This window comes from Rhinolophus ferrumequinum, chromosome 5, assembly GCF_004115265.2.
Source record: "Rhinolophus ferrumequinum isolate MPI-CBG mRhiFer1 chromosome 5, mRhiFer1_v1.p, whole genome shotgun sequence".
Classification (NCBI taxonomy): Eukaryota; Metazoa; Chordata; class Mammalia; order Chiroptera; family Rhinolophidae; genus Rhinolophus; species Rhinolophus ferrumequinum.
This window is the reverse complement of record NC_046288.1, coordinates 31,938,722-31,966,466: the sequence shown is the minus strand read 5'-3', so window position 1 is coordinate 31,966,466 and position 27,745 is coordinate 31,938,722. Positions and strand designations below refer to the sequence as shown.

The following is a 27,745-nucleotide window of genomic DNA, read 5'->3' as shown; positions in this document are numbered from 1 at the left end:
AAATCCGCCTGCCCCGGGTCACGTGCTTAGCCGCCATATTGGCCCTGGTGGCTGCTGCAGCCGGGAGGGGCTGTGCTAGAGAGGCACTGTTTCTCTGGGTGTAGTTTTCATCCTGGGAGAAGGGTCGTTGGAGTGTGAGGGAAGGTGGAAGAGATGGCGGCTTTGACGCGGGAAGATGGCGCCCGAGGCCAAAAGAAAGGGCGGCGGGGCTGCGAGCATTATGACAGAGGATGTCTCCTGAAGGTGACGACTTCACTTGGGCTCTTCCTCTTCGAGCTTCCGCTGGGCCGGGCTGGGGGGTGAGGTGGGAAGAGCGGTTAGGTTTGGGCTTAAATTTGAGGCTAAGCTGTTTGTTAGGATACCTTTTCCACCTTGAACCTGGTTCCTACTGTAGAGAACGCTTTTGGCAAGGCGTCCACAGGACTTACCTTTCCTCCTGGTTTGTACTTTGGAAGCACAACCCTTGTTTGGGAAAAGCCTGGGCTTGCACATCGGCCACTTTATCAATGGGTTTGTTAGTCTTTTGCACTGAGGCAGCCGCGGGCTTGTGCTGACTTTTCCCCAAGATCCCTTCCAGATGTGTGATGAAATATTTAAAGAGGGATAAGGAAGTGGAGACTTAGAATACGATTTCAGCTCCTGTAATAAATAAGTTTGACAGCTTGCCAGCTTCTTTTTAGAGTCAATCAGTTTGCCTAAACCTGTCAAGGAGGAAATGTATGTGTGAAATAGACAATCATGTAATTGTCACTAAATAGGAAATTATGGGTAGAACAGTGCCTAGTATGCGTATATTGTCACTTTTGCTGTTTACTTTGAGAAAAATTCCAGGTCAATCTACACCCAAATCTTAATTAGCTCTGTACCTTAATAACTCACTGCTTTGGAGCAAACTACCCTTTAAGTGCCCCACAGGTAAAATGCGGGTAATAGAAGTTCCTGTTTCATAAGAAAATATGCGGCCTTTAAGGACAACCTAAAGCCTTTTCTGTAGGCCTTGGTTTGGGGAACATGCCTCCACTGCACTCAATGAAGCTTTTTTAGTATATGTGCTGCCCAAGCGAGCACCTGATGAAGCTTTTTTAAAGTTGGACATTCACGAAGTGTCTCATAAGGAATTGAATGCTACCCTTATGATTCCATTTCCACTGAGATGTTCTGTTACTCTTTCAAACTTGAGATCTAAAACAGAATTCAACATGTTGGCCCTCTCATCAACTCCCAAGAAAACACACAGATATTGTATCTGTTTCACAGCACAGAGATACTGGGCTTTGAGTATCAAATGCTTTGTTGTCCTTCCTCTCTGACTTCTTTAAATACCAGAGGGCAGGTGGAGTTTTGAAGAGGAAGTAATCAACAAAATCAAATGCTGCTGTTTGAGTAAGATAAGAACTAAAAATTGACCTTTAAATTTGACAAGGAAGAGGTAACAGGTGATCTTCAGAAGTTTCTGTGGAGGAATTAGGACAAAACCTGATTGGATGGATTCAAGAGAGAATGGGAGTAGTGGTACGGGAAATAATCTTTATCGACAATTTTTGGAGTTATGCTGTAAAAGCAAAAATATGAGGTTACTGGGAGATGTGGGGTCATGGGATTTTTTTCCCTTTAAGATGGGAGGTATTGCAGCATGCTTGTATATACTTGGAAATGACCCAATAAAGTGAGAACATTTTGTAATTCAGGAGGGAGAGGGAAAACAGTCGGAACCAAAGAGAAGCCAAAGAGAAGATGGGATCCAGTGCACAAGTAGAGTTAACTAAAAGCATGGACTGTAGATTCTGTAACAAGGGAAGACAGAGTATGAAATACATTGGCTCTGAATGGACCACTGGTGATTCCTGAGGCCCTTTCGGGATTCTCAAGGTCAAAACTACTTTCTAATACTTGTTGTTTTTTAGTGTGTTCAAAACTAATGATTAAAACTGCTGGCACCTTGGCATGAATCAAGGCAGTGGCACTGAACTGAACTGTCCTACACCTACAGTTTTTATTTTTTCTTATTAAAGCCAGGTTCACTTTAGAATGTCATTGATAAAATTAAAGCAGAAAAAATATTAACTTTATAAAATTTCATCTATTGAATATCTCTTCTCACATGTTTGATGAAATGGGATGTTTTCATCAAAGATTTCTGTAAACTGAAATTAGATGATTTTGTGAGGAAAAGCCCTTGTGCAATTGTATTGTGGACTGAACTAGTCACATTTTTCATGGAACAACTTTTTTTTGTTTACTTGAACTATGATTATTCAGGCTTAGGTATTTGGTGGACATTTTCTCAAAAATAGGTGAGACTATCACTACAAGGAAAATAACAGTGATACAATTCAAGCTTTCATGTAAAGATTAGAATTTTGGAAAATTTATGTTAGCTTCTGTGAGCTTGAAAGCTTCCCAATACCTAAAGACTTTGCTGAAGAGATGGGTAGTGATATTAATGAATATGATTTTTTTGATATTGCATGTCAAACATGGCAACATTTGGAAGATCTTCATAACTCCGTGAACTGATACTTTCCAAAAGACCAATGCATGCATAAAAGATCCATTCGAAGTGCAAGACAGATCAATGGATTTTAATGTCTAACAGAAGGAGAAAAGTTTACTGATACGATTTCAGAGTCCATGTTGCAACTAACCGTTTATAACATTGTTGAGTTTTTGTGTATCAGAGAACATCCATAAATCTCTGGAAAGGCTATTAAAGTACTTCTCCCTTTTCCAATTAAATATATGTGTGAGGCCAAAATTTCTTCATATACTTCAACAAAAACTGATTGAATGCAGAAGTAGAACTGAGAATCCTCTATTTTGAGGGGAAATATAAGTTATTTTTCATTACAGTATGTTTCTGTGAAGATGTTATGGGTTTGTTATTTAAAAAAGTAATTAATATTTTAAAACCTACCAGTTTTAATTTATAATATTATAAGTATCAATAGATATAATTCACATAAGCAAGAGCTCTTTGGGATCCTCAGTAATTTTTAGGAGTGTAAATGGGTCCTGAGACCAAAATGTTTGAGAACCACTCTTCTGGGGTGTGACTGAGAATATGTGGCTGAGGAGGTTTGGAGGACAGGGCCATTGGAAGTGCGAAAGTCAAGGAACTGCGAGTTCAGGGTATTGGAAGGATTGTCATTGTGGATTTGCAGATTGCTAAGATTTAGGACAAGAGTAGTGTTGGAGAGAAAGGCAGTCAGTTGAATTAAAATCTTTAAGGAATGAACTATATTATGGTAAGTCACAGCATAAGAAGTCTTCAGAAATGAGTGGATCTGAAAGATCATAGTGTAATGGAAAGTATTGGCTTGGCTTCCTGGCCTGGTAACTTCCTGATGCACTAGTTAGGGTAAAGCTAAACTGCTGTAACAAAAGGACTCAACAGTAAGGTGGGTTAAAGAATAATGAATGAGTTTATTTCTTCCCACGTAACAATTTCAAGGTGAGTGATCTGGTTTGGTGATGAGGCTGTTCCACATGGTCACTAGGACAAATTTTTTCCATTGTATTATTTTGCCGTGTTTTAGGGCATATAGTTACTGGCTTGGTTGCTGCCATGTCCAGATTTCATCTTGTGGAAAGGGAAAAGAGCATGAAGGAGTCATGTCCAAGTTCTTAATATTCAGGCCCAGGAGTGGCACTGATATCCTCTGCTCATATTCTGTTGGTAAGAACTTAATCATTTGGCCACAACTAACAGCAAGGAAGGCTGGGAACTGTAAAATAGCTGGGCAGTCATGAACCCAGAAGGAAGGAGAGAATAAATTTTGATGGACAACTGTCACTCTTTGCCATTTTTCAAAACATTTGTTACATTTACTTATTTTTTATTTATATTTATTTATTTATTTATTATTGGGGAAGGGGAACAGGACTTTTATAGGGGAACAGTGTGTACTTCCAGGACTTTTTTTTTTCTTCCCCAAGTTGTTGTCCTTTAAATCTTAGTTGTGGAGGGTGCCATTCAGCTTCAAGTTGTTGTCCTTTCAGTCTTAGTTGTGGAGGGCGCAGCTCAGCTCCAAGTCCAGTTGCTGTTGCTAGTTGCAGGGGACGCAGCCCACCATCCCTTGCGGGAGTCGAACTGACAACCTTGTGATTGAGAGCCTGCGCTCTGACCAACTGAGCCATCCGGGAGCTCAGTTGGCAGCTCAGCTCAAGGTGCCGTGTTCAATTTTAGTTGCAGGGGGCGCTGCCCACCATCCCTTGCAGAACTCGAGGAAATGAACCGGCAACCTTGTGGTTGAGAGCCCACTGGCCCATGTGGGAATCAAACCAGCAGCCTTTGGAGTTAGGAGCATGGCGCTCTAACCGCCTGAGCCACCGGGCTGCCCCCCCCCCGTTACATTTATTGCATGCTCTAAAATATCAGGCATATAATTGACGATCAATAAACACATATGAACTAAAATGTATAATATTTAATGTTTAGGGATTGAAATGGATAAATGAATTTATCTGGAAATGTCTATAAGAAGTTACCTACCTGCCATTTAGGCCGAGAATGAGTTTAGGGTGTTGTGGATTAGGTTTTCAGTCTAGGGGTTTTCATCCTTCATGATTCGTTTGTCTCTAAGGACAAGGTTGTATTCAACTTCATGTAGGCATATAAATGTTGAAGAAAATAGTTAAAATATGCCAAGAAACAGTGAAATGTTACGTTTGGGATCAGTTTACCCAATTGATCCATTGGTTGTAATTTTTTACTTTGTTTCAGGATGAGGAGGAAGAAAATTTCTTTTTGCAATACAAACTTGTCTTTTGCTTCTTATAACTCTTTTTTTCCTCGGGTATAGGCACCTTGCTGTGACAAGCTTTATACTTGTCGGTTGTGTCATGATAACAAGGAAGATCATCAGCTAGATCGCTTTAAAGTAAAGGAAGTGCAGTGCATAAACTGTGAAAAGATTCAACATGTAAGATTTTATCACTTTTCTTTTTAAAATTTTTCACTAAGGTTGTTTAAAAGTTTTAATCAAGAATAGTGCATGTAAGACAACTTTCAAAGTAAGCAATATCTTTGATTTAAATGTCTAAAAACTTGTAAAAACAAAACTGCATATACTTTAACATAAATTCTGGATATTTAAATAATAATTCAAAATGTTTTGGTAAATTTTTATTCCAGTTTTTACTTACGTGTATTTTTTTTTAGGCCCAACAGACTTGTGAGGAATGTAGCACATTATTTGGAGAATATTATTGCAGTATATGCCATCTGTTTGACAAAGACAAGAAGCAGTATCATTGTGAAAATTGTGGAATTTGTAGGTACTGTATGTAAAATGTTCTTTTCTAATTACTTCTATTGTATCTGGGCAACAGTAGTTTTTAAAAATCAACTTTATTGGTATATTATTTACATCTAATAAAATGCATACATTTTAAGTGTCCAGTTCAGTAAATTTTGACAAATACATGTATCTGTGTTACTACCAACACAATCAAGATTTAGGAAAAAAAATGCCATTATTCTAAAAAGTTTCTTCATGATTCTTTTGCAGTAATCATTTAATTAGCCCAACTATTATGAGGCTATTTAGCATTTTAACTTTGGGATATAAAATACCCTCGTTTATGAAGTGTTATAGGCAACTGAGGTTGGAAATTAGGGTGGATTTTTCCCTTTTAAGAATTAGTTTTTAAAAAGATTATAAAAAATTCAGATGAAATCAGGAAACACAGAAAAGTAGAAAGAAGAAAAGTAGACTATAGTCCAATCACCCTCTGACAAGCTCCTACTGACATGGTATATAGGAATTTTCTTTCTAAAAAAATCCTGAAGTATTAGGTATATACAAAAGCATACATGTAACATATATGTATGTTTTAAAGTATAGTAATACAACAAATAAGCCACTCAGTTTGAGAAATAGAATGTTACTAATATTGTTGGCACTCTAAGTGTTTTATGTCAATCCTTTATCCTCCTGCCCATTGGACATAACCACTGTTTGAATATTTTAAAGCACTTTCTTGCTTTTGTTTTATCATTTGTTTTTAAGGAAGGATAATATACCAAGAGATGCAGAAATCATAAGCAAACAGCCTTATGAATTTGCTTATGAACACACCCTTTTAACCACCACCCAGATCAAAAAAACAATATTCATAACACTGTAGTAACCTTTCTTGTGCCCCTTCCAAGTCCACACTCTCTAGCCTAACTTTTTGTGCTTTTTATAAATGGAATCATATAGTACATGCTCTTTTGTGTTTTATATTTTAAGGCAATATCATTAGGTGCATACATAGAATTGTTGTATTTTCTTTTATGATTGATCCATTTATCATTATATAATGTCTTAATGTTATATAATGTTTCCTGCCTTAAGATATACTGCATCTATATTAGCTTCCTTTTGTTTAATTATTGCACGTATATACCTTTTTCATGTTTTTATTTCCAAACATTTTGTATACTTACATTTAAGCATATGTCTTGTAAACAGAATGTAATTGAGTTTTACATTTTTATTGAGTTTGATAAAGACTCGGTTTTTGCTAAAGTACTTAGTCCATTTGTTAATATATATTTATTTCAATTTAGAATTTTACAATTTTCTATTGCTTTAGTATCTGTCTCTTTTTTTCTCTCCTTTCTTGACTTCTTTTGGATTAATAAACAATTCTTCTATTTTTATTCTCTGTAGCTTGTTATACATTCTTCCATTATTCTATGTTTATCTTAGAAATTATAATATACATCCTTGGCTTACTAGCGTAATATGTTTGTCATTTTCTGGACAATTTAAGAACCTTAAACATTAAGAGGATTTACATGCTATTGTTGTCATGTATCTTAATCTATGGGTTTTTTAAAAATACTTCTATTAAAATATAGCTAACATGCAGTATTATATTAGTTTTAGGTGTACACCATAGTTATTCAACATTTACATTCCTAAAAAAGTGATCACCATGATAAGTCCAGCAACCATCTGACACCATGCCATGTTATGACAATATAATTGACTATATTATCTATGCTGTACATTATATCCCCATGACTTATCTGCTTTATACCTGGAAATTTGAATTTCTTATGCCCCTTCACCTTTTTCCCCCCTTTTAAAATTTTTCAATTACGATTAACATTTAGTATTATTTTATATTAATTTCAGGTGTACAGCATAATGGTTAGACGTTTGTATCATTTAAGAAGCAATCCCCCTGACTAATCTAGTACCCAACTGGCACTATACATAGTTATTACCATATTATTGACTATATTCCCTATGCTTTATTTTTATTTTACATTCCCATGACCATTTTGTAACTATCAATATGTACTTCTTAATGCCCTCACTTTTTCACTCTGCCCCCAACCCCCTTCCCATCTATCACCACAATAAATCTAGTACCCATCTTAAACCATACATAGTTATTACACTGTTACTGACTATATTCCTTATGCTGTACCCTACATCCCCATGACTACTTTGTGACAACCAATTTGTACTTAATCCCTTCCCATTTTTACTCACCCCAAACCTCCTCTCTGGCAACCATCAAAATGGTCACTGTATATGTGAGTTTGTTTCTGTTTTGTTTGTTTATTTTGTTCTTTAGATTCCACATATAAATGAAATAACATTGTATGCGTCTTTCTCTGTCTGACATCCTCCAATACCCTTCAGGTCCATTCATGCCGCTGCAGATGGCAAGAATCCATTCCCTTCCCTAGCCTAGCAATATCCCATTGTATGTATGTACCACCTCCTCTTTATCCATTATTCTATCAACGAACACCCAGGCTGCCTCCACATCTTGGCCATTGTAAATAATGCTCCAGTGAACATATGGATGCATATGTCCCCACAATATAGCTTTTTGTGTTTCTTTGGATAAATACCCAGAAGTGGGATTACTTGGTCCTTCTTTGTCTCTTTATTTATAGCCTTTGTTTTTAAGTCTATTTTGTCTGGTATAAGTATTGCACCCCAGCTTTTTATTTGTTGGTATCCATTTAGTGAAATATCTTTTTCCAACCCTTTACTTTCATTCTGTGTGTGTCTTTCGGTCTGGAGTGAGTCTCTTGTAGGCAGCATATGTAAAGGTCTTGTTTGCTTATCCATTCAGCCACCCTATCTTTTATTGGAGCATTTAATCCATTTATATTTAAAGTAATTGTTGATAGATATGTAGTTATTGCCATTTTATTCATATTTTTTATTTTTTTATTCTTTTAGTCTACAAGTCCCTCTAAGATTCTTTGTAATACTAGTTTGGTGGTGATGAACTCCTTTAGCTTTTTATTGTCTGGGAAACTATCTGTTCTTCAATTGTAAATGATAGCTTTGCTGGGTAGAATAGTTTTGGTTGTAGAGCCTTGCTTTTCATCACCGAGTATTTTGTGCCAATCCCTCTGGCCTGCCATGTTTCTGTTGAGAAATCAGCTGACAGTCTTATGGGTGCTCCCTTGTAGGTAACTAACTGCTTTTCTCTTGTTGCTTTTAAGATTCTCTCTTTGTCTTTAATTTTTGGCTTTTTGATTACTGTGTTTCTCCGAAAATAAGATCTAGCTGGACAATCAGCTCTAATGCGTCTTTTGGAGCAAAAATTAATATAAGATCTGGTCTTATTTTACTATTAATGTAAGACTGCATATAATATAATACAATTAATATAATTAATATAATATAATACCGGGTCTTATACTAATTTTTGCTCCAAAAGGCGCATTAGAGCTGATATTCTGGCTAGGTCTTATTTTCGGGAAAACACGGTATGATGTATCTTGGTGCTGGCCTCTTTGAGTTCATCTTGTTTGGGACTCTCTGCACTTCCTGGGCTTGTATGTCTATTTTCTTCACCAAGTTAGGGAAGTTTTCTGTCTTTATTTCTTCAAATAGGTTTTCAATTCCTTGTTCTCTCTCTTCTCTTTCTGTTATCCCTATGATGAGAACATTGGTATGCTTGATGTTGTCCCAGAGGCCCCTTAAACTGTCCTCATTTTTTTGGATTCTTTTTTTTTGTTTGCTGTTCTGAGTGAGTGTTTTCTGCTGCCATCTAAATTGCTGATTCGATCCTCTGCTTCATCTAATCTACTGTTGATTCCTTCTACTGTATTTTTCATTTCCGTTATTGTATTCTATATTTCTGACTTTTTAAAAATGTTTTCTATCTCCAATTTTATGTTTCCTGTCTCTTTGTTAAAGTTCTCCCTGAGATCATTGAGCATATTTATAACTAATGTTTTGAAGTCTGCATTTGGTAGATTGCTTGTCTCCTTTTGGTTTAATTCTTTTTCTGGAGCTTTGCTTTGTTCTTTTGTTTGGAACATGTTTCTTTGTCTTCCCATTTTGGCTGCCTTCCTGTGTTTGTTTCTATGTATTAGGTAGGGTTGCTATGTCTCTCGGTCTTAGGAGAGTGGCCTATTTAGTAGTAGGTATGCTGTGGGGCTCAGTGGCGTAGTCATCCTGAGATCAATCTTCACCTGAGCTGGATGCTCCAGGTGTGTGTGTCCCTTGTGTGGGTTGTGTGTGCCTTCCGGTGTAGTTGAGCATTGGTTGCTCTTTGCATGTTAATGGAAAGGATTGATTCTTGGGCTCATTGGTTGTGAGGACTGGCTGTGACTGTAGTGGAGAAGCTGTTGTGCAGGGGCTGATCCTACAAAGCAGGGCTCTGGTTCCTGCCCAGTTTATCCTTTGTGTGTTGTCCTTGGCGGTGGCCGGGTGATGCTCCAGCTGGGTCCGATGCTGGCCACACAGCATGCCAGCCCTGGAGCCTCCTGGCAGGGGCCCCGCCACAGGCTAAATTCAGCTGCAGGCTATGCCTTGCCTGGGGCCACTTGGCATGACCCACCAAACAATCCACAGATGCCTGCCACCCACGTTGGGCTTTGAGGTGTCTTCAGAGGCTAAGCTGTGAACCAAGGCCGTTTGTTGCTATTGCCAGGCTTAAGGCAGCTCACCCAGTGCTAATGGGACAAACCAAAGCCAGATGCTGCTTGTTTGGGTTTTGTGAACCTTTGAGAGATTTTAGGACTGTCTGCAGCATCAGCCAAGACAAGCCATTTTTCTGGAAAAGGCTGGGGTGTTCCTGTAGTTTGGGTGGGGTGGAGTTTCAGGGAATTACCAGGTCAGGGCAAATAAATGGTGTTAGCTAGTTTGATGGAGACTCAGACATGCCAGCTGCCTGCATGTGTGCACGAAGGAGGAGGGCTCAACAAGGAAACAATGGCCCCCGCCAACTCCTCTGTCTGTGAGTTAGCTACCCCCTCCAGCCCTCGTCTAGAAGCCAGACAACTCAGTTCCCATCTGTCTGTCCTTGGTGCCTTTTCAGCTTCCACCTCAGCACTGGAGTTCAGAGCGAGTGAGTCCATGAAAGAGTAAGGCACTCAGGGGAGTGCCTGAGACTCCAGCCAACCTACTGTCACTCAGCCACAACCTCCACTGGTTTTCATAGCCAGAATTGTGGGACTTCTCTTCCCAGCACTGGAACCCTGGGCTAGGGAGCCTGGTATTGGGCTGGGACCCATTGCTGCTCTGGGAGGGGGTCCTCTGCAGCTGAGATACCCCTCTAGATTTTTAACGATCACACATGGGTATGGTACCAGCTGATTCTGTATCTCCACCACGAGTCTCGAGGTGGCTTCTGTTGTATGACTTTAGTTTGTAGGGCTGTGGTTCAGCTAGACTTCAGGTGATTCTCAATGATGTTGTTGTGTAGTTTAGTTGTAATTTTGATATGGTCGTGAGAGTAGGCAAGCACGGCATTTAGTACTTTGCCATCTTTATGGGAAAAATGACATATAACCTATGTATATGTTAAACTCTGTAAGACATTGTTTTGAACAGTCAGTATTCTCTTATATTTATCTATGTATTTATGATTTCTATTGCTCTTCTTTTCTTTTTCTATCTCTATCTTTGGGATAGTTTTCCTTTGGGTTGAAGAATTCTCTTTAGTATTACTTTTCTTGACCGTCTGCTGGTGACAAATTGTTTTTTGTCTTTTTGCAAATGCCTTTAATTTTAAATTTTATTTTTGCTGGGTGTAAAATTCTAAGATGACTGTTACTTTCCCTTAGGACTTTAAAGATATTCTTGTGCCATGGTTTCTGTTTAAAAATCACCTATCAGAATTATTATTACCTCTATGAAGGTAATCTTGTCTTTATGCGCCTCTCAATGTTTTTAAATCATTAATTTTTAGCAGTTATTCCACGGTGTGTCCAGGTGTGTGTGAGTTTTATTGAAACAAATGGAGGAAAGTGTGGACAAATTCAGAGAATAAGTGGCCCAGGTGTGTGTGATATTTATCTGGCTTGCAGTTTTTCAAATTTCTTGAATCTGTGGCTTGATGTCTTTTGTCAGTTGTGAAATGTTCTTGGCCAGATGATGTTTTAAAAAATATTCTTAGCCAAATAGTTTTCTTCAGGTAATGTTTCTCCCCTGTTCTCTCTCTTTTGGGAATCTAGGTACAGACCTTTTCTCTCTTAAATTTTTCCCACTTATTATCTTTTTTTTTCTTCATGCTTAAATTGGATAGTTTCTACTGATGTATCTTCTAGGTCTCTGTGCTGAATCTGTTATTAAACCTATTGAGACTTTCATTAAAGGTTTTCTTTAAATTATAGAATTTACATTTAACCCCCCCCCATAGTTTCCATAGTTTGTTAGATGAAATTAATTCACTTTTTTTTTTCCTTGAGCATATTAATTACAGGTAATTTAAAGGTTGTGCCTGATAACTCCAGTATCTTGATTACTTGTGGGTCAGTTCTGTTTTTTCCCCTCCTTGTGTTTGATTCTTTGGTTCTGCTTTTTGGTATGTTTGATATTTTCTTTTAGTTGGTTGTTGGATATAATACGTAAAAGTTTGTATAAGCCCTGAATGTTATTTTTCTCCAAAGAGAATGTACTTTTCTCTTGGTGGACAGTTAATGTACAGATAGACCAAGTTAATCCAATTAAGGATTGAGGTATTAGAGGCTAAATTTCCGTTGTAAGTCCTGTTCTATTTTGTTTCCCGGTATCCTCAGGCTCCTAGGACATGGCCTGTCAGGGGTCTTGACTTAAAGGCTGGAGTATTTACCAGGGTTTCTCTTTTGTGGTGGGACCTGGGCTCCAATTTTTGCCTCCCTAACACAGGGCAACTGCCAGAGGCTTGGCCATAGTTCTTGGCCTCTTAGCCTCTTACCTGCTGCTTGCTGCTTAGCTTGTTAGCTGCTGCCAGCACAGTTTAGTGTCTGCAAATCCCCCAAGGAGGAAGAAGTAGAATTGGCTTTGCCTCAGTGTATTTTCCTTTTCTATGGGACATTGACTCTTTAAGCCTTTAGTTGCTCTTCACTGCTTTCAAACAGCTTGTTCGTTTTCTTTAAATCCAGCCTTTGCCGTTTTCAATAGGAGCTTTGGTCCTTTACAAGTTACTTGATCATCGTGGAGTGGAAGTTACAATATATGTTTAGTTGTACTTATTTTTTAAATTGTTCTTTATATATTCTTTGGCTTTTTGAAAAATTGAGCCTTGTTTCTAAGCTTCATCCTGTTGATTCATGAGCTTCAGTTCATTTTCATTGTTCTATGGTGTTATTTGGCATATCAGATCTGTGCACAGCATTTAATTACCACTATCAACCATGGAATCATCACATTTTATAATTCATTTATTAACTTTCAAATGTTGAGACTGCAAAATACACATCTCATCCTACCTAGTACATATTCAGCTTCATGAAATCAAGATATTTTCAAAGTTTAAATTTCTATACTGGTAAATATTAAGCTTCTTGTGATAAGGTATTGTCAAAGTTTAAATTCCTATACCTGGGAGTGCCTTGTATACAGTAGGTGCTCAGTAATATGTACGCAGTGTATCTTTGACAAAATGTTTTCGGTATTAATGATTTCTCTACATGAGGAAAATTTGTCATCAATTTACCATTTAAGTCCAATAGAGTCTTTTTACTTTTTAATATTCGTAAGTTATTTTACAAATAACATAGAGAAATAATAATAAAGGTAGTGAAAAACTTCATTGGAAATTTTAATAAGAATTACCTAAATTTTTATTCTATATTTTTCCAGTTTTGAAGATACATGTACTAAATTTGGCAATGTCCTTTGAATGTGACTATTTACTGGTCAGTTGCCATGTATGAGTCTGCCACATGTCCATTAACTGATTCCAGATTTTAGACAATTCTAACAGGTTCTAGCTTATAATTACTTCTGGTTCTTCTTGCACTTACATCATCAAAATACAATGCTGACTCCAGGTCTCAAATACATCACAAATCGATTCTGGCTTATTACTACTTCTGTTTTATGTATTGCCAAATTCAATGCTTTTCCTAATTTTGTTTAAAGGTGGCTATCTTCTTAGCTTCAGCAAAGCAAAACATTTTTTATTTTTTATTTTTCAGATTTATACATACCTAAGGTGATCAGTCCTATGAATTTGTTCAGTTTTTATATCATCTCTCTTTCTAAGTGCTTTAAAGTAAATTTTGGTGTACAAGTACCATAAAAGATGGAAAAATGCTGTCATACACCCTTTTAGCAAAATGGGATGGTCCAGATTTTTGTCAAAAATACTGTGAAATAAAGTCCTTCCTATTGAATGACTGACTAAATGAGGATACCATATTTTTGTCCTTAGAAACACATTGTTCATTTTCTTGAGTAAGACCATTCATCTAGGATAGCATCATCTGAAAACTGTGATTGGATTTATTGCTTATATTATCAATTTCATCATCATCATTAGATTTTAGAACAATGGTTTTTCTACCAGGGATGATTTTGCCTAGGGATATTTAGCAATGTGTGGGACATTTTTGGTTGTGACAAATGGGTTGGTCGGGGCTAGGTAGTCTGCTACTGGCATCTGCTGGGTATAGGTCAGGGATGCTGCTAAACATCCTACAATGCCCCAGACAGTTCCCACCAAAAAGAATTACCTGGCCCAAAATGTCAGTAGTGTCGAGGTGAAGTCCAAATCTAGAGTGCTGCTGTCTGTCTCTGTGCAGTTATCGTCTGCTTTATCTAAAGTTTCTCTTTCAATTTTTTTCTATTTGCCCTTAATAGCAAAAAATGAAAAATTCTGATTTCTTAACTTCATTCAAGGAAAACTAAAAAGGCTACAAGGAAGATATATCCAGACTTTTAAAAAAACTCTTAAAAGATGATGTAATACTTTGAGCAATGAAAAAGAAAACTGAAGGATGGTGTAGTAGTAATCATTTCTCTCACTGTGTCACCCTTTCAGGTGTTTCTGCCTTACTTCCATTTTGTAGCATACTTTGCATTTTAGTTTTTTTGTTAGGATAATTAGGAGTAATTGATGATTAAAGTAAAAGAATTCCTAGGATGCCAAAATAGCAAAATATTTCAAGATACAGGAAAAATAAGATCACTAAGATCCCATAATGTGTCAGATTTATAAAAAGGTGCAGTAGACCCATGTGGTAATTGCAAAATACAACAAGTTTATGCTATTAGAAAAAGTAGATCGTTCTCTTTGTTCTTTGGAAGATGTCTGAGAGAGACTAAAATTCTTTAAAACAAAATTGATCAAAAAAGAAAATGGATTCCACTACAAAATGGATATTGTATGAAGAAGGCTTTCGTAATTATATAGCTGTTGTAAATGCTGCATTTAATCTACTTCTCAGAAGTTTTAACTTGCTAATTGTACTGTGTAAATCTCTGAGATTGTAGGGTTTCTAATACTTGGTTATCGGATCATTTTGGGAATGTCACATTCAGTGAAACGTAATTGGGAAATGCCTAGTTAAAATATATGATACAGCTAAGAAATTTTCAAATAAAGTTGTTTCATATTTTATATTCTTGGGTATCAAAATAATATGAGTCAGATTTTAGACAAATGATTACGATCACTTCAAGTACGTATTTTAGGCATTATATTTGTTGTAATTGCTCAAAAGTCTTTGAAACATTGTACAGGTCTTTCAGTGAGTGCCTGTGGCACACTGTAAATTCACCCTTCTGAGGATTTTCAGAACTGTTTGTATTTTTTTATTTTTTTAAATTACTGAAAGATATTGTGAGCAAAATCTGTTAAGATTGGCAAATACTATGTTTAGTCAGAAATGACATGACCATCAGATAATGATAACTTTTTTAAACAGTTAAAAATATCAAAAGATAAGTTAAAAATTATGCAATGGCAGCATTCTTGGAAACTCTACCTTTTCACAATAACATCTAAAAAAATTATGTCATTTGTGATATGAATTCTTATATTTTTATTGAAATAGCAATCTTTTTACTTTGTAGCTATACCTTCTTGATAGTTTTTTTGCAAATGAGTCCTCTTTTGAATGTTAAAAACACTCTTGTCTTAAGTATATTATGAAACTTATTGTTCTTAGTTCATTAAACAAATCTGCAAAATCTTGGCATAATTCTACCCAGATTTCTCCTACTCTTGGTGCTTACAGCGCTTCTAGGCTCTGATCTGGAGGTGTGGGCTTGAAAAGTTGTTGTTCATCCTTAGGTAGGCTAAATGTTGTTCATTTCACTGTAATGAAATCAGTGCTTCTTACAGAGTTTGATAACATATTATTCCTGATTTTATGTTTTAAAATAGCTGTTGATAGTTATAGATTGTCTTTTTTACTGTGGCGGTATTTCTCAAAAAAAGTCTTTGCCCTAAAGATAGGGTTTCAGTTTTTATTTAATCAGAAGCAGACATCCGACCTAGAGTTTTTTGGCAGTGGGTGCCTATCCTTACCAAAATGTACTAGAATGAGTTTTTTTTTTAAATGGGGAAATATCATCTCTCATTGTTATTAAACAATCACCAGAATACTTACTCTTTGTTGACAATATGATATAACAGATGTGGTTCCTGTGGTCTTATTTCTGATCTTAAAAAACGTTCCAGACCTTTGTGTAATTCCATTTTTAGGTTGTCCCACGGAAATAGAGATATGTACCAAGAATTATGTACAATATATGTATTGTAGCAATAAATTCTGGGGGTGCCAAAAAATTGTATACAAGTGGTCACTTTGGCCAACGTTGCTCAAGCAGTAGTTCGCCATAATCAGAAGTGTCTGGACACTGATAGTAACCACGTCGAGCACCTCTTGTAATTGCAGAAGTCAAACGTGACTTGTATTCATCTTTTGCTATCGGTATATATTGAGTATTACAGTTTTAATAGTTTTTTCCTTTCTTAAAATGTGTATACATTATTTTGACATCCTCTGTATAATCATGAAAAATTAGAAACCTTTATGTCTAGGAGATTGTTAAATTTGCAAGCCCATATTAAAAGTAATGTTCTTGAATAATATTTGGGATTGTAAAAAATGATTGTTAAAAAAAAGTCTGTTAGGATAACATACATAGCAAAATATTAGCAGTAGTTACTGGTGCATGGGTGGTGGGAATCACGCGTTATTTTAAGTTTTTGTTGGTATATTTGTTGGTGTATGTTCTTTTGGGTTTTACACAATTTAAATAATGAACAGGTATGCTTTTAAAGTTTAAAAAGTTATACAAATTTATAACTGTGTTAGGGAAATAAAATATCTACTGATAAAATGGTATTTTAAATCAAGGGAAGGATACATGCTGTTACATTTCAGTTATGAAATAAACATCAGACAAATCTTTGCTATATGTGGAACACTATTGGATTAGAAGGTATGATTCTTGTCTTTAAATTTATATCCTGTTTGTGGAAGAATGGGCTTAATAGCAATCATTACTGCAAAGTTTGTCAGGTTATACGGATTGGAGCTGTCATTTGTAGGAAAGTTTGAATAAAATTTTAATAGGGTTAGGACATAGCTGGATAGATCAGAGTGGGCTGGGGTATAAATAATATAAATAAATAGCCGTGCCTTGGAGAATGTAGTAAAAGAGTGGAAAGCGGGGCAGTGGAGGTGTAGGTAGAGACTGGAGTTGATGGGAGTAAAAAGGAAAAAGGATATATGGAGTAGTAGTTTTAAACTGAAATGAATCTAGTGAGTCACTACCACCATTTTAAAAAGACAATAAAAGATAGGTAAATGGTAAGGATAAATGTTGTTTTGTGGAACTTTTGTTAGCATTTTGAGTGTGTTGTGTATATATGTGTGAGAAGAGGAAGGGAGAAATGGGTCAGAATATAAAAAAGAAATCAGGTGTCATTCTTATCTTTGTTTCTTCTACAGTTGTCTTTTTTCCACGGGCTGCTTTTTATTTTTCAGGTGCCACAATTTAAATTTTTTATTTAAATAAGATGTATTATTATAATTACATATTAAATTCTGTGGGGAAAAGCCAAAGAATGTTGTAAAGAAATAGCATAAAGACAGTAGAGGCGCGAAAGAGTTGAAAACACCAGGAGTTAAGAGAATGGATTGGAGGAAGATAGTAATTTTTGGTCTCTCCACAGGCTGCTTTTAAGATTTTTCTCTTTATCCCTGGTTTTGAGTAGTTTGGTTGTATGTTTCGTGATACAATTTTTTTCATGTTGTTTGTGCTTAGGGTTTTTTGAGCTTCTTGAACCTGTGGGTTTATGGTTTCACCAATTTCAGAAAATTTTTGGCTACTGTTACTTCAAATATTTTTTCTGTCTTCGCCCTTCTCCTGCTCCCCACCTTTGGGATCTCTAATTACATGTGTATTAGCTTGCCTAAAATTCTTTTTTCTGTTTCATTTGGGAAATTTTGAGTTACTATGCCTTCAAGTTGACTAATCTTTATCAATGGCTAATCTGCCATTGTAATTTTTATCTCTAGAAGTTTGGTTTGGATCTTTATTAATATCATCTATGTCTATACTAAGACTTTGAACATATGGTATATAGTTTATATAGTTACCCTGTTTCCCCGAAAATAAGACCTAGCCGGACCATCAGCTCCAATGTGTCTTCTGGAGCAAAAATTACTATAAGACCCGGTATTTATATTATATTATATCATATCGTATTATATTACACCCGGTCTTGTCTTATGATATATTGTATAAGACCTAGTCTTATTTTAATATATTATATTAATTTTTGCTCCAAAAGACATATTTAGAGCTGATGGTCTGGCTAGGTCTTATTTTTGGAGAAACACGGTATAATAACTGTGTTTTAATATCTCTCTCTGCTAATGCTAACATCTTTCTCAGTTCTGGGTTGATTTTGATTGATTATTTTCTCATTTTGGGTTGGTTCTTTTTTGCCTCATTGCATGCCTCATCATTGTTAGTTGGATACCAGACATTGTGATTTTAACCTTGTATGATGAATATTTTTGTATTCCTGTAAATCTTGAGCTTTATTTTGGGATGCAGTTAAGTTACTTGGGAATAGTTTGGTATTTCTGGAACTTGCTTTTAAAATTTATTAGGTAGATATGGAGAAGTATGCTTATTCCAAGACTAATTATTCCTCACTCCTGAGGCACTGCCTTCCTGAGTACTCTACCCAGTACTCCAGGAATTAGAAGGTTTTCCAGTCTGGCTGATGGGAATAAGCACTGATCCTGGCCATGTGAGTGCGGAGCACTGTTCCTTCTACTTGTCTTGGATGGTTCTTGCCCTAACCTTGGGTAGTTTCCTCACTTGCATGTACTGATGGTGCATCTGCTAAATACTTGAGGGGCTCCTCTATGCAGCTCTGTCCTCTCTGGGACTCTGTCCTGTGAACTCTAAGTGCTTTGCTTTCCCAAGACTCTCAGCTCATCTTCTCAATCAAGTGTTCCTGGCTCTGCCTCACTCAGTTCCTCCAGCTGGTCCTACTGCCTGAAAACTCGAGGCAATACACTGGGGCAATTGTAGGGCTTTCTTAGTTCATTTCTCGTCTCTAGTAGATCACTGTCCTTCATTGTCTGATGTTCAGTGAAACTTGTTTCTTTTATTTTGTTTTTTGTTGTTGTTTTGGAGGTTAGATCCAGTCTCGGTTCTATTTTCGGTAGTAGTGGAAACCTCCCTATAGGGTTTTACATATGGAATTTGGCAGGCTGATTCTCAAGTTAATCTGGAAGAGAAAGTTTACTATCACTAAGCAGATTTTAAAAAGGAAGAACAACAAAGAGGCGATCGCCTTTCCACCTATCAAAACATGATGAAGCTAGAGTAATTTAAATTGTGTACTCTTTGTGCAGGAATAGACAAACAGGTAAGAGGAAAAACATGGTGCGCATGCGCGTGTATACATTCACGTATTTATACATACGAATTTACAACAAGTGGTATTTCAAATTAGGGGAAGGTCATTAAGATAATTGATTATCTGTTTGGGAAACAAAAAATAGATGACTAAAACTGTGCATTCATTAGCATATGGTTTTAGCTTCTTGTGACAGAAACTCAAAATAGCAGTGGCTCAAAAAGGTAGAAGTTTATATTTCTTATGGAAAAAGTCTGATCCATTTAGTTAAACAGGAGTCAGGCTTCTTTTATTTCTTTGCCCTGTCATCCGTAAGATATTTTCTTGTTTACATAGTTTACAAGAGCTTATATTCTGTCAGTGGAAAGAGGGCAAATAGGTAAAAGTCAGGTACACCCTTTTCTCTTAAGGACAGCACAGACTTTTCATTTATCTCTTCTGTTCACAACCTCCATAGAAGTTGGAGAATCGCCTTTATTCAGGACAGTCTTGTGCCTAGCTAAATATTCTGTTGTTGTGGAAGAAGGGGATAATAGAAATTTGTGGTAACCAGCAATCTCAGCTTTACTATACATAATACATTTCAAATAGATGAAATGTATTGTATTAGAAGCTTATAGGACAGTATGTTTATGATCTATAGGTTGCAAAAGTCTTTTCTAAACAAGAAGCAGGAGCATAAACCGTAAAGGAAAATATCAGTGGCTTTTTATTACATAGAAATTAAAATGGCTGTATGACCAAAAGATACAAACATAGATGACATACCAGAAAAGTGATTGTAACATATACAAATGAAAATGATTAATATCCAGTATATATAAAGAGCTCCTTTAAGTAAAAGACAAATACCCTAGTAGAAAAATGAACAGAGCACATGAACAGACAATCCACAGAAGAAACCCAAAAGGTCCATAAACATTAAAAATACTCCCTGTCTCATAACCTGAAAAATGCGTTAAAATGACATCTTTTACTTGTCTATCTTATAGGTAACCAGTGTTGCCTAGGGTGTAGGGAACATGGGAGGTGTCACACACTGTTGGTGGGAGTATAAATGTGTACTGTCTTCTTAGAGGTCAGTTTGGCAGTATCAAAACTGATACCCCTCTGACCCCATAGTTTCACTTTTAGGGAATCTTATAAAAAATTATCAACATGAGGGCTAAGTGATGTCTGTATAAGGATATTTATTATATCATTGAATTAACTAAAGACAAATTGTATCAGTAAGGGAATATTTTAAAAAATTATTATATATCCATAGTGTGTTATGTAACTATGAAGAAGAATGAAGTAGTTCTATATAGACAGATATAGAATAATCTTCATGATATACTCAGTGAAAAGAAGTTACAGAACAGGATATATAGAAAGAATCCATCTACGTAAAAAATTACTGTATGACCCAGCAATCCTTCTCCTATCTACCCCCAAAGTCTGGTAACATTTGTCCATAAAGATATATGTACCCCTGTGTTCATTGCAGTGTTATTTATGGTGGCCATGACATGGAAACAACTAAGCCAAAGTGTCCTTCAATAGATGATTAGATAAAGAAGATGTGGTACATGTATACAAGGAATATTACTCAGCCGTAAGAAAAGATGAAATACTGCAATTTGTGACAACATGGATGGGTCTTGAGATTATCATATTAAGCAAAATAAGTCAGAGTAAGTCAAGAATCATATAATTTCACTCTTATGATATATAAAACTGAAAGCAATAAACAAGACAAACAAAAACTCATAGACACAGACAACAGTTTAGTGGTTACCAGAGGGTAAGAGGGAGTGTGGTAGGGTAAAGGGGGTCAAATGTATGGTGATGGAAGCGATGGAAGGAGAACTGACTCTGGGTGGTGAACACATAATCCAATATATAGATGATGTGCTATAGAATTGTACACTTGAAACCTATATAATTTTACTAACCCTTGTCACCCCAATAAATTTAATATATAAGCAAATAAATAAAACAAGAATTAAAAATTAAAACTCAGAGTGTGCACGTGTGTATGTGTATGCGTGTGTGCTCGCATGTGCGCAATTTTATAGAAAAAAGACTCAAGAGTCGATACCATTCTGTTTACAGTATTTATATTTGGGGAGTGTTGTTGAGGTGGAGGTTTACCTCATATTCTTCGGTGTGGTTTGAACTTTCTTTATTGTGAAACTAAACTTACAATGAACAAATTATCACTATAGTAAAAACAAATCTAATCTTTTGGCTTTCACATTCTTTTTAGGATTGGTCCAAAGGAAGATTTTTTCCACTGTTTAAAATGTAACTTATGCCTAGCTATGAATCTCCAAGGAAAGCACAAGGTATTGGTTTGCATACATTTAAAAACTATTACAATGATTTTGAAAAGGAGCTTAAATCCTAATATGTTTGGAAGCATGCTAATTTTCAGATTTTAACAAGTATAACTATGTCGCTTTTTATTTTTAAGCAGTGGTAAAATAGATGTTCTAAAATTTATGCCTCAGAATATTTCATCTACAATTCCTTTTCTTTATAATGTGTAAGAATACTTACATCTGTTATTCGTATAATGTTGACAAGTTCTAAATTGGTTTATGGATTTTTTATTGTTGGTACTGGTTTTAAGAATAGCTTTTAAAATGCATAGTACAGGAGAGATACAGAGCAGTGTGAACTGTTACTATAGCAGTCCAAGAAAACTCAAAATATTTTTATATTTCCTTTTATAATTAGAAATATTATTAATCTGGGTATAGCAGTTATATCATGATCCTTGGCCCTTTCAAATAATTTTTCATTATTTAGGAAAAAATGTAATAAACTATTTATAGTACTGAATTCTATCTAATATAAGAATTTAGAGAATGGGGAGACTGATGAGGATTTTTTAAAATAGATACTGGATAATAACTCACCTAAAATAGTAAAGTGGTAAGATAAATTGAGATGAATAATAAATATATGGGATATGGTGACAAGGTATGACAGAAAAGGAATAGGGCTGAGTAAAGACGACCCTCAAAGTTTTTAGCCCTGGCTTATGGTATTTGTTTAATATTGTGAATTTGTTCGAGATAAAAGATTGAATTTGGTTTTGTAGACGAGTTTGGGGTGATAATGAGATACGCTATGTTGTCATTCAAAAATTATGTACACATTTTCTCTTATATTTTTGTTTTGTTTCTCAGTTATTTTTTATTGTCTGTATAGTAAGCGGTCCTACCGTCTACTCAAGTGCTTACTTTGAAAACCTGAGTATCATCCATGGTTTGGTGCTTTCCCTTACCTCGCACGTGTCATCAGACACTGTCTTGTCAAGTTAAGAACTCAGGCCCTGAAGGTAGCCTGTTGGAGCTCTTGCACATCTTATAAGCATGTAATTTTGGAAGTTACTTAGCTTTGCTAGGCCTCAAGTACTGCATCTGTAAAATGGGGTAATGATTATACCTGTTTCATTTAGAGTTGTGAGAATCAGTTAAGCTAGTACAGGTACTGAGATTAGCGTATGACATATAATAAAATCTCAGTAATATGAACTGTTATTACCAATGTTATTAAGTAGTTTAGCTTTGAGGTAAAACACATATGAAAAAGAAAGGTTCCAAACATTATCTCTGCATCTTTGGTAAATCTTGACTCCCTGAGTTTCCTTGTCTATAAATATAGATAATTTGAATAATTAAGATGTATTGAGCAATTTCATTGTTTCAGGTAATGTGTGAAGCCTGAAATAGTTGTGAGAGTTAAACTGTTCTTGTCTTACTCATAAGAAACGTATTAATGTTAATTATTATCTTTAGTGAAGTGGTCTTGTTTCCTTTATTAGTTTTTATTATTAATAATATTGTTAAATTTGTCATTTCCATCTAGTTGAGCTTTTGGTAATTTGAGTTTCTCTTTTAAACAGTGTATTGAAAATGTTTCCCGGCAGAATTGTCCAATATGTTTGGAGGTAAGCTTAAAATATTTTTTTGCTTTGGAAATATCCCCTTTTGAGTTTAAAATACTTACATGTTATATTGTGCCCATGCAAGTGCTAACCTTTATTTCATTTTGCAGGACATTCACACATCTCGTGTTGTTGCTCATGTCTTGCCATGTGGGCATCTTTTACATAGGTAAGGTTAACTTTGGCTTCTTTTCTTAAAAATGTTTGATAATAGTGGAGATAATTTTTGCTTTACTAAAATATTGTTATATTTTCTTTCAGAACATGTTACGAAGAAATGTTGAAAGAGTGAGTGTTTGGGATTTAAAAAAATTATAATTATGTCTGGGTTTTTTTTGTTTCTTTTTCCTTCATTGCTGTTACCATATTGTGTGACAGATATTTATCTTGAGATGGGTATGGTAGGTGAGTAGTGTTAAACTGGGCAAACCTTCTTGGGGATGTACATAGGAGTATACCTTTGTCTCCTTATCTCACTCGTCTTACAGACTGAGTCAGATACCTCTGATTTTCTAGACTTACCAGGGAGCACAGTCTCTACCAGAGGCAGTCATAGCTTTGTAAAAATGCTGAGACATAATGCTCAAAATTCTTTTAAATCATTATGTTGGCCTAGTATAATGACCTACAAAGAAAGCTGGTAACTAGACTATCTAAACCTGACACTTTATTGTAAGAGAAGGGTGTTGAATTAAGATAAGAATACTTAGGAAAGAGGAGATTGTGTAAAATGTATTGGTCCTGCAAAATGATGAGCAGAAATTTTAATTTACTATAATAGTCAGATAGAAGGAAACTTTTTCAGAAATTTTAGAAAGGAAATAATACCTGACTAAGTTTTAAGGAATATAGTCTCTTTGCTTGACTATATTTAGAGATTGAGGTTGTTTAGCTAAAAAGCTGTTTAATTGTTTTTTAGCTATATTAAATATATTCTACAAAGACTATGGACTAATTTCTCTCCATTTTAGAGAACTGAGAAAAAGAAATAGGTTTAAAAAATACCATATGATACAGGATTTAATTGAAAACTTTCATAGTGTAAAAGGTTTGTAACAGATTGTCTTGAAATAGAATAATGCCCTGTCTTGTATGGTTTATATACCAGTTAGTATGCATCGTCTTGTGTACCTTAGTTGATATACTCCCTGTTTAATGTTTGGAAAATAACCTCTCTATCTTTTCTAGAGGCTACAGATGTCCATTGTGTATGCACTCTGCTTTAGACATGAGTAGGTACTGGAGGCAGCTGGATGATGAGGTGGCACAGACTCCTATGCCATCAGAATATCAGAACATGACTGTGGATGTGAGTGGAATCAGTGCTTAAAACTTTTCGGGTTCCTTATTGATGTCCCTGTTTATTTTTGCCCTTTTGATCAACTGTTTACAAATACTGCTTTGGCATAGATGCCAATGCGATGATTAATGGGAAGGACAAAATAATCTAAATTCTAGTTGCTTTGAACTCAAAAGACCAGGAATAAAAAGATCTAAGAATACCTTTGTACAGTTCTTCCCAACACTAGATGGCAGGCAAAAACTTTATTCTGAATTATTTACACGTTACTTGCCAGAATCAGTCAGTAATGTAACGAGGTAGAGGCGAATTACTGGTTGGATGTTTCATTTTAATTATATTGTATTTTAAATTATTTTAAATTTATTTTGAGTAAATATGTTTGCTGAGTTTTGGAGATTTTTGGTTTTTAATATTTATTACCCTGTTTATTCTATGTGAGACTTTTAAAATTTGGTTTTAATTAGCCTGCAATCTCAAATATAAGAAGTATTTCTGTGCCTTTTCCCTTATGGAAAATGATCATGTTTTCTCCACTAATTGGGATGTGCTGCTATCTATTCTCAGCATAGTATATTGAATTATAGATAAGAATTGGAAAGCTGGATAGCTTTCTGGTGTTTTAATATTTTTTGGATATCTAAATTTTCTAAACATCTTCAGTTTAGTTCAGCTCCTACACAAAAGGACCAGACAACTTAACCAAAGCCAAATAAAAAATATTTTTTGTTTTATTCACACTGGAGCATTTCATAATTCATAATTGAATTGTTAGTAAGATCAATCATTGATCACTTTTGGAATGCTAACTGATAATTATGTGATATTTTATTAGAGGCTGCATTTGCTATGTTTCATGTAGATCATTTTTTAAAATAATAGCTTTAATGAGGTATAATTCACATACCATACAACTCATTCATACAATTCAGTTCTTTTTAGTATATTCTTGGAGTTGAACAAACATCATCACCATCAATTTTAGAATATTTTCATCATTCCAAAAAGAAACCCTGTACACATTAGAAGCCATATTCTAATTCACTGGCCCTAGGCAACCACTAATCTATTCTCTACATTTAGATCATATTTTTAAGAGAATTGTTTTCCAAATTATACTTTAAAGTACATTTGGAAGTTTACTACTTATTATGTGTAACTATTCTAAAGATAATGCTTTTCTCACATAGTATAGATTGATTTTCAGGTTAACCCCTTTTATGTTTTTCAGGATTTTAGTATTAGAAGAGATTAATTCCTAATTAGTATCTTATTGTCATTTTAGGGATGAGACAAAAGCTTCTCTTTGTTCAATTTTAGGCACTACTTTTGGACTTTAATTCATTCCTGAGGCATAGAAGACTAGGAACTTAGTATATCAAACCTAAGAATAAGCAAAAATGTTTTAAGTATGTAAAAATTTGTTTTATTAAGTAACATAATTTTCTAAGCATCAGTAAAATAATGAAATCATGTATGTTAGTTTGAATTGTAAGTACAGATGGTCCTGGACTTAATGGCTGACTTACGATTTTTTGACTTTATGATGGTGCAAAGGTAATACATACTCAGTAGAAACCACCTAGGCTAAGCTGTGATATCTGGTAGGCTAGGTGTATTAAATGCATTTTCGACTTAACAATATTAACTTATGATGGGTTTATGCTGTAACCCTACTGTAAGTCAAGGAGCATCTGTATAGGTGTTGCTTTCATTATGCCTTTGTTAATTTCTGTGCTAGTACAATTTATACAACTTGGGAAGTATTTTAAAATAGACTTCTTGGCTCAAATCCACATTTTCATTTTCTGAATTGAAAGCTACATTAATAGCCTCTTAGAATTTTCATTGAACAAATAAAAGGTATTTCTGCTTATGGAAATGTTTAGACATGTATATGTGTGTGTTTTCACTTCTTCAATATGATTTTTGAGGAATTGTTTTGAGCAGACAATGCCACTTTATATCTATTATATAATGTTTAATATACTTAATTTACATTCATCTCTTCACTTTTCAGATTCTCTGCAATGATTGCAATGGAAGATCTACAGTCCAGTTCCATATATTAGGCATGAAATGTAATATTTGTGAATCCTACAATACTGCTCAAGCTGGAGGTTGTAGAATTTCACTAGATCAGCAATGACCAGCCTAAACTGCACTGGAAAACTCAGCATTTTCGGATAGAAAAGGCTATCTGTAGTATCCTGTTGTCATCAGGTGTGAGAATCTATGCATTAGAGTTGATGTGTTTTGTACTCGTGCCACAACTTAAAATCATTACAAGTGCTTAAGGATTCAGGGTCTCTTTACAGAATTATCATAGCTCTATATTTAATGAAAGCCATTTTGCTTGTGGTTTGATTGGCAATTCCTTTAATGTCAATTGTTTGGAAGCCAATGACATTTGCCACTGAAATTAACATCCATAGAAATATGTTATACTTTCATGGAACTTTGCTTTAAGAGGCACCATGCGCGCAGAGTTCATTTCTAGTTCTTAATAGAACTGTACTTAATTCTCAGTATTCTTGACTTTTTAAGGGCTGTGCTATAATGAGAATATGTTCTATCTTACTGTTAAAATCTAATTACATATGCTTTAGAATTTTGTAAGATAGTCCTTTGGATCCTGTAAATGTGAATTTTGACATAGTAACTGCTAATAAAATTATATTGAAACAGTGTTTTATAGGAAGTTTTTTCCAAGGTTATCTGTTTGGGGCTCAATTAGGGCAGTATAGTCATAATGTAAAAGAAATCCTCTTTTCTTTCTTTTGAGGTAATTTTCCATAAGGGTAGTTGGGAAACAGGTGAAATAATAGAACTCTTCCAAGCCTTAAGAAAACCATCAACATTGAAAATAATTTTGGTTGCCCAAAATTATTTCTTCGAAGAATAATTCATTTAGTAAGCATTTAGTGAGCAACGACTTTGTATTGGGTATGGTTCTAGATGCTGTAGAGACAACAGAGAACAATATAGACAAAAGTCCCTGCCCTTATGGTGGTACATTCGAGTGTTCCTCATACTTAACTAGCTTTTTACTTGTTTTTCTTTATGCATGCAGTGGTTGTCTTTGTTGTAAGTCGGTGGGTTCTTTCTCTTATAAATGTCTGTAAGTAGGTATGGATGAGTAGAAGGGGCACAGAATATTCCTGGCAAGATCTCTGATTTTATAATACTTTTTTGGACTCATGTAATGGAATTAAATATACGTCTTAATTCAGGAATACTTAGTGATCCTAACTTAGGATCCCAGTATCCAACTTAGCCTCTTTATAAAAAGGTTAGGAAGTAAAATGTGTACTTATCAATCAACAGGTATTTATTAAAAACCCATTACATTTCTAACTTTGAGCTAGTTGAATCTTTTGTGAATAAGGAATATAGTCTTACAACTAGAAATCCTAACATTTTTGATA

General features: G+C 35.2%; 1 protein-coding gene across 2 annotated transcripts; it reads left to right on the top strand.

The window, feature by feature from the left end:
* Positions 1-12: 12 nt before the first annotated feature.
* RCHY1 (ring finger and CHY zinc finger domain containing 1) lies at positions 13-27,184 on the top strand. Of its 2 annotated transcripts, XM_033106331.1 has the most exons (9): positions 13-243; positions 4,803-4,922; positions 5,162-5,277; positions 21,329-21,407; positions 22,976-23,020; positions 23,128-23,186; positions 23,279-23,305; positions 24,206-24,326; positions 26,338-27,184. In XM_033106331.1, the coding sequence occupies exons 1-9, from the start codon at positions 154-156 to the stop codon at positions 26,464-26,466; spliced, it is 786 nt and encodes a 261-aa protein (XP_032962222.1). In that variant the 5' UTR covers positions 13-153; the 3' UTR covers positions 26,467-27,184. The 2 variants fall into 2 exon arrangements, with proteins under 2 accessions (XP_032962222.1, XP_032962223.1); XM_033106332.1 differs by lacking the exons at positions 4,803-4,922; positions 5,162-5,277 and having other exon boundaries at positions 117-243; positions 26,338-27,019.
* Positions 27,185-27,745: the final 561 nt, after the last annotated feature.